Source organism: Musa acuminata, chromosome BXJ3-3, assembly GCF_036884655.1.
Source record: "Musa acuminata AAA Group cultivar baxijiao chromosome BXJ3-3, Cavendish_Baxijiao_AAA, whole genome shotgun sequence".
In the NCBI taxonomy this organism is placed as follows: Eukaryota; Viridiplantae; Streptophyta; class Magnoliopsida; order Zingiberales; family Musaceae; genus Musa; species Musa acuminata.
In genome coordinates this window covers 26,415,887-26,423,031 of record NC_088351.1, presented here as the reverse complement: position 1 = coordinate 26,423,031, position 7,145 = coordinate 26,415,887, and the positions used below count along the sequence as shown (strand labels likewise).

General features: G+C 39.6%; 2 protein-coding genes across 2 annotated transcripts; one reads left to right on the top strand and one right to left on the bottom strand.

Moving 5' to 3' along the window:
• The first annotated feature begins 1,406 nt into the window (after positions 1-1,406).
• On the top strand, positions 1,407-2,544 carry LOC135633120 (ethylene-responsive transcription factor ERF091-like). The gene has a single exon (XM_065142231.1). The coding sequence runs from the start codon at positions 1,529-1,531 to the stop codon at positions 2,417-2,419; it is 891 nt and encodes a 296-aa protein (XP_064998303.1). The 5' UTR covers positions 1,407-1,528; the 3' UTR covers positions 2,420-2,544.
• On the bottom strand, positions 2,483-3,343 carry LOC135633121 (pathogenesis-related genes transcriptional activator PTI5-like). Its single transcript, XM_065142232.1, has one exon. The coding sequence runs from the start codon at positions 3,307-3,309 to the stop codon at positions 2,758-2,760; it is 552 nt and encodes a 183-aa protein (XP_064998304.1). The 5' UTR covers positions 3,310-3,343; the 3' UTR covers positions 2,483-2,757.
• Between the last annotated feature and the right edge of the window lie 3,802 nt (positions 3,344-7,145).

Sequence of the window (7,145 nt, the reverse complement as noted above, 5' to 3'; positions counted from 1 at the left end):
GCTCTGCTTCTATAGGAAGAGACAAAGGAAAAGCAACAGTAAAGAATGTCGTCGGTACAAGGAGGAAAAGAGGGTGTGGCATGGTGGCCCTTGTTTAGCTTCGAAGGAGGCCAACGCAACAATCCTGATGGCGACATCGAGTGCGGTCACGATGGGAGCAACGACGAAGGGGTGAGCGACTAAGATGGAGTCACAGTGCACAAGCCGAGATTTGAGAAGCTGCTGTGGTTGGGAGGCAGCTGCAATGGATTCCGGCGGGGAAGCTTGATAAAACCTACTGATGAGGAGAAAGATCACTGGGTTTGCAGATGAAGCTGTAAGCAAATGCACATCGTGTGGTTCAAATTTTGGTGCTTTTAATCGCAGGCATCATTGTAGGAACTGTGGTGAACGGTTGGGAGGCAGCTGCAGTGGAGTCCTCCCTATGCACGATCCATCTTCAGGCTTTGATAGCATGTTAGAAACAAAAGGATAGAGAAAGAAATTTGGACGGTTGGGAGGCAGCTGCAGGAGTCCTCCGTATGCACGATCCATCTTTAGGTGCAAGTGCAAGTTCCTACCTCACGCTTTGATAGCATGTTAGAAACAAAAGGATAAAGAAAGAAATTACTGAAGAAGTTTGATTGCATTCACATGTTCCTTAATAAATTATAAAAAAATAATTTTTTTTAATAAAATAGAAAGATTTTTTCATATAGTTAGAGAAATCTTATCTGTTATTATCAAAACTAACCTAAATATCAAAAGAATCTCATTAGACATCACAAGATCGATCTACAGATGCACAAGTATCTTCTCAACGACATCAAACTCCTTGCACATATTGGCTCGAATCCAATCGGGTTGATTCAATGATCACTCAATATATAAAGTCTCGTATAATTAAATCACAGGTGTAATTATCCCATCAGCTTTAGCCTATTCCGTTGACCAGCACACAACGATACCCAAGCAGGATTCACCAGATACATTGTATCTACAGCTCATCTCTCGATGCCAGCATCATAATTGAAGTGTTACTCTAGCTTTCATGAGCCCACAGCTTTGCTCTTGACCTCAAGATGCAAAGCAATCTCCCATTACATTAATAATACTTCTATATTGGATGTTACTTGCGGCTGATATCCAAGCAAAGGTGTATATATATATATATATATATATAGTTGCTTCAGGAACAGGAGAAAGAGGACTCGGGATTAGCAGCTCATTTGCCATCTCCATAAGGAACTACGGGGAATGTCTTGCCCTCTTAAGACTCCTAAGAAAAGGATCCAACACGATAATACATGGATGGATGAACCACAAGCAACCGTTCATCACATACATCCGACACCCACTGTTATGATCTTTCCCGGTACCAAAAGATATCGTGCAGGTGCAGGAAAGCAGGAGCGATGATTCAGGAAGAAGTGATCTGAAACCTTCATGCAGCAGCACCTGTCGATTGGCCTGCAACTTAAGAATGATCAGGAGTTGTAACAAGTCAACGATCCACCAGTCAGCCTAGCATGATCATGATGTGGTATACATGTCAGCAAAATCCTTGGAGAGCACTTCAAGTTTCCTTGCATCAATCGAACACTTAGCTGTGTGGTCGCTGGCAATGCTATATAGGCTTCTCTGCGATTCAACTTCACAGCTTCTCTTCAATCCGAAACGTCTTCTGAGCTCCACAACCCTCATGGAGAAGAAGTCTGAATCAAACCAGATGCTGCTCGAGAACGTATGGGCCAGCTTCATCAATGGCAGTCACCGACCAGCCATTGGATCCGCGACCTGGGAAGATCTACCCAACCTGGAGAGCAGGAACGAGAACCTGGCGCTCATCCAAAGACTTCCAAGCCTTGGGAGATGGATCTCCATGGGGGCTGAGACGTGGGAGGAGCTGCTTGATGGAACTTGCAGCGTCTCAAACTGCAGCCCAACTCCTGCTACCGAATCAGCCCGCAGTACGAGGCCGACAGCTGCCGGAGCGGAAAGGGAGACGACCAGGCATTATAGGGGCGTGAGGAGGCGGCCATGGGGGAAGTTTGCAGCAGAAATCAGGGACATATCCAGGAAAGGAGCTCGGGTTTGGCTGGGGACGTTCAACACTGCAGAGGAAGCCGCCATAGCGTATGACAGAGCTGCGTTGAGGATGAGAGGGCCCCGAGCTCACCTGAACTTTCCACTGGAGACGGCCATCAGGAGCTCCAAAAGCACTCGCTATGAGCAGCCGTCAACCTGCGCGCTGTGCGACGAGGCATGCTCTGTTTACGGCCGCACCGCAGCAATTCATGAGCGAGCGGATTTGGACGAGGAGCGACCGGCATGTAGAAGAGAAAGGAGCATCGAGGGGATGATCAACAACCGAAGAGATGTGGTGGAGTTGCAAGACCTTGGCACTGACTACTTGGAAAGCTTGTTGTCTCAAGAGTAATGGGGACAGTGAAAATTTGGAGAAATCAATGCTAAATGTTTCTTTGTTTTCCATGTATGTATGTCTATGAACAGCTTGAATTGAGCCCAAAGAGAGCACAGCAAACACAAAAGCTTTTCTCAGTCCATCGGTTTCATCCATCTCTTTTGCTTTGTCCAGATTGCATATGTATTACAATATCAGATATTGAGCGTAGTCTTTAATAAAAAGGGAAACAGAGTAAATGAATTGATGAATCGCCTCAACAGGTTGACAGAGGACTTCGTCTATGATCAATTTTGAGCATCTATTGCATCCGATTCCAAGTTTACTCACATCAAGCTTCATGAATCACCACGTCAGAGTTGCCTGTTGAGAACACTCTTTGTACTCTCACCTGATTTGGAGGCTTCCAGCAAGCCTGCCGAGTGGTCCGGCCTCGGGTTCTGAGGCTCCACCGTGCTGGGAACGGCATCGGAACCGCCCTGCGCAATTCTTTGCCTGCCAACCGCCGGCGCTCCGCTTGCGAGCGCGATGGCTAGTGGGAAGTTGAGGAGCGCCTTGGAACCCCGCATCCGGAACGCCGCTCGGTCGTAGGCTATGGCCGCCGCCTCGGCCGTGTCGAAGGTACCGAGCCAGAGCCGGGCGCCGTGCCGGGACGAGTCGCGGATCTCCGCCGCGAACTTGCCCCACGGCCGCCGCCGTACCCCTCGGTACTTCCCGGCGCGCCTGCGGGCGGGGCCTGAACCCGAGTCGTCCGAGGTGGAGGATGAGGAGGGCAGCGGCGGCGGCGGCGGGGGCCCGGCCGACGCCTCGCGGAGGACCTCGAACAGGACCACGTCCTGGGAGTCGTTCTCGTTGAAGGGTAGCTGCGTCTGAGTGCAGTCTTCATCTCCGGCCATGATTCTCATCAACGTCCGGTTCTGCTACTTCGATGGCAATTATAAACGTGCGCTCGGAAACCCCGTAGATTCAAGGATAAGGTGGTGGAAAGGGAAGGTGGGAAGAAGAAGAAGAAGAAACCGGAGGTGGCCTTGTAACTCACCAGCGACCTTTTGCTTTGTCGCCATTCGCCAGCATTGATTGCTTTGGAAACCATGGGAATAATACCCAGTTCCGCAGAGAAAGAGGAGGAGAGACGTGTTGGAATCGCTCGTCCGAGTGCGGAGGACGTCGTCATCGTTATTACTGGTCTACGTGTTATCGGGTCGGACCCGTCTATAACTCAGCCCCGGTTAGATTACTGTGGAGATAAGCGCTCCAAATGGTGACATGTAGGACCCTCTGGTTCCCACCTGTCTCCCGCACGAGTCAGCGGAAGGACGGAAAGGTCAATGACGTCTCGGTCAAAGCGAAGACCCACGTGTACGTTGACCAATCCGACTTCGAACACTTGGATTACTTGTCCCGTCGATTACGGAACTCCCATCTACGGCTTCTTTGGAAGATACATTTGTCGACAAGCCGTGGCAGCCTGCATCTTTCTTCCTACTATCACGTACGGAATTGCTGCTGAATATGATAATTTTTAATAAAAAATTAACTATTACTTAATAAAAAAAATTATTTATCATTTAAAATATTAATTACAATCCTCTATCAAAATAATATCATTCTTCTAATCGCATATCCTCAAGGTGATTCTTAAGAAATATCAGTAAGACGAGGTAAATCAGATATCCACGTTTGAAAATCTATCAATTTTTTTATATTTTCTTAAGTATAAAGTGTTCTATCTATGCTTATCCCATAATCATATGGATAAAAAAAATTATTCTATCTATTGCATTAGGGAAAGATCCTCATATATATTTGACATTAGGATATAAAAAAAATTAATTATGATAATTAAATATATAATTATTTCAAAAAAGAATTGATGTTGGATTGTCGATATGGGAACTTTTTTAAGCTTATTAACTCAAATCAAAATTTTATACAAGTGAATACTATTAATTAATTAAATATCAACTTATGAAACATTAATTAGCTATTAATTTTGAAGTAATTTAATAGCAAGTATATCAAGAGTATTTTTCTTACTACATGTAGGACTAGTATTTCGATTAAAGTGATGTCATCTTCTTCTTTCTCTGCGCCCATGTTCTCCCCCTCTTCACCTCCCAATGTTTTATCAAAGTATTTCGATCCTTTTTGTCATATCTCCTCTACTATATAATAATTATCATGGGTTTCTGTTCTTGCTTCAAAATTATTTTTCTTAACAAACAATTAGGGATCTCTTCTTAATCATTTACTTGAACACATCAAATCTTCGATATAGGATTTTATACTTTTTTATGATGATAAACAATAATTTTGGAGGAAATCTTAGAATTCTTAATCGATAAGTTCCTTCGTTCGCCACGTCCTCTAAAATATTCTTCCTAAGATTTGGTCTCTTTTCCATTGTGTTTTAATTTTAAATATAAAAGTTAACTTCTTTATAACTTCAACTTACCACTTAGTGACTTAACTTTCAATTAAATATGGTGAGAATCGACACTATCTCTATTTAGATTCACCTTTCACTACTCTTTACAAAATATTAGAATGAAAAATATTTTTTTAAATAACCTCTCTCCTTGGTTGTCCACTTAAAATCGACTCTTGTCTCTCAAATTTAAGAGAGGTCAATATATTTAAATCTAGGTCAAAATCAATATTACTCTTCCCTTGAAACATAACATTGGATCGATAAACCTGTATCTTTGAAGTTGTTGCTTATAAAAATTTAACATCTCAATAATTGAGTCTTAACCAAGTTCAATAATTGAAAAGGACTCTCGGGATCTAACATTTTCTCGGGATCTAACATTTGATTATAGTTCAACATTATCCATCCCAATATAAAATAATAGTAATGATATCGATGTTAGAGACTATGGTAAAATTATTTGATAATTTAACATGGGCAGAACATGAGTCTATGATAATTTCTCACTAAAACACCTCTTTTTTTATGACACCACTTGTCTTTTTACTATTATAATAGTTTCATCTTTAAACATGCTTTTGGCTCATTCCGCTTTGAAAACTAGGCCTTCTCTATAATGATATCTTTTTGTGGATGACAATTGTCTCATTAATGAAATGATATTTTCTAATGCTTCTCCTTGAAACCCTTTCAAAAAATTTGAATTTGATAGGGATATATGATAGGTCACATGGCTTCATCTGTTCATATGATTATGATCAAAAATTTTATATCAAATTCGGGTCTAAAATTTTTTTTCTTCTATATCCTTTTCGAATCGAGAATCCAATAATTTAATGGATTCATATCATTTTTTACGACCTATAATTTCTTCTACCATTATTCACTAAGATCCTATCAAGAGAATCTAACAATTTAATGGATTCATATCATTCTTTACAACCTGTAACTTCTTCTACCCTTGATCGCTAAGATCCTATCGAGATTAATATATAGGTTGGCCATAACCGATTAGTTATTATTCTTGTCTTTACAAAACTTACTGTTGGAGATACGCTAAACTCTTGAAGCCAAAAGGATAGCCAATAAAGTGCTCTTTGTTATTCAGGCTCAAAGTTCTTCCATGAATCCTCTTGTTAACCTAGTTCATGATCCTGATATTTCTATAACATATTTATATTCTTTTCAAAGGTATATATTTGGCTTCCAAGATATACCCATTTTGATTTGAAACCATTAGTAAAATAAATCTTAAAATATCTTACTATATTTCTGAAATAAATCTTTTATATGCTAATAATGGAATAAACTCCTCGAGTTTCTTTGTAGAAGACAAGAGCCTTTTTTTTATTATTATTATAGGAAACTCATGCTGATGCAAAACAATCTGTGAGAGCTATTAAAAGTTTTAGCAAGAAAGACTTTCAATCAGTTGAAGGAGCTTCCGGTAGAACTATTCTTGCTTGGTCCTCTAATATTTGGATGATATCCAAACAATCTTAATTTATTTAACTGGTGTTTTTGCTAATACCTCTATTTTTTATCACAACAAGCTATGGGATCAATTTTTTGCTTTTAAGTCTTCCTGACATGACATAGATAGGTGGATTATGGGAGACTTTAATTGTATTTTGCATTCAAAGGATAAAATAGGAGGTAGATAATTTTCTATTAATGCTTCATCTCATGCTTGTAGTGATTTTATCAAAAAATTATAATCTTATTGATTTATATTTTTCTGGATCGAATTACAAAGCTTGGTAATAATAGAAGAGGTCATGCTACAATCTATTTTAGATTAGATAGAATTTTTTAAGATGATTTATAAATTAACTCTTATGGAAATTCTTGTGTTTACTATCTTCCTGGAATTTGTTCTGATCAAGCTCCATTTAAAATGAATTTAATGTGTTTCAATTTTAATAGAAGTAAGCTATTTATATTTCAAAATTTTTGAACTTACTATACTCAAACCAAAGATTTGATTTCTTCTGTTTGGAATACTCCACCTAATACTAATGAACCCCATTTTGCTTTTAACTCTAATCTTTATAAGGTTTTTAGAGTTTTTTAATTGAAATAAAAATAATTTAGCTATGCTTGAAACTAATTTAGATACCATTCAAAAAAGTTTCAATTACAATAGAAGTGAGCTATTTAGATTTCAATATTTTTGAACTCATTATACTAAAACTAGAGATTTGATTTCTTTTATTTGGAATGCTCCTACTAATTCTAATGAATCCCTTTTTACTTTTTTTACCCTAATCTTTATAAGGCTTATAGAGTTTTTTCTTACTGAAATAAGAA

What these genes read in the sequence shown, in the direction of transcription:
- LOC135633120 (XM_065142231.1), top strand. Translation starts at nt 1,529, where the DNA reads ATGTCAGCAAAATCCTTGGAGAGCACTTCAAGTTTCCTTGCATCAATC.
- LOC135633121 (XM_065142232.1), bottom strand. Translation starts at nt 3,309, where the DNA reads ATGAGAATCATGGCCGGAGATGAAGACTGCACTCAGACGCAGCTACCC.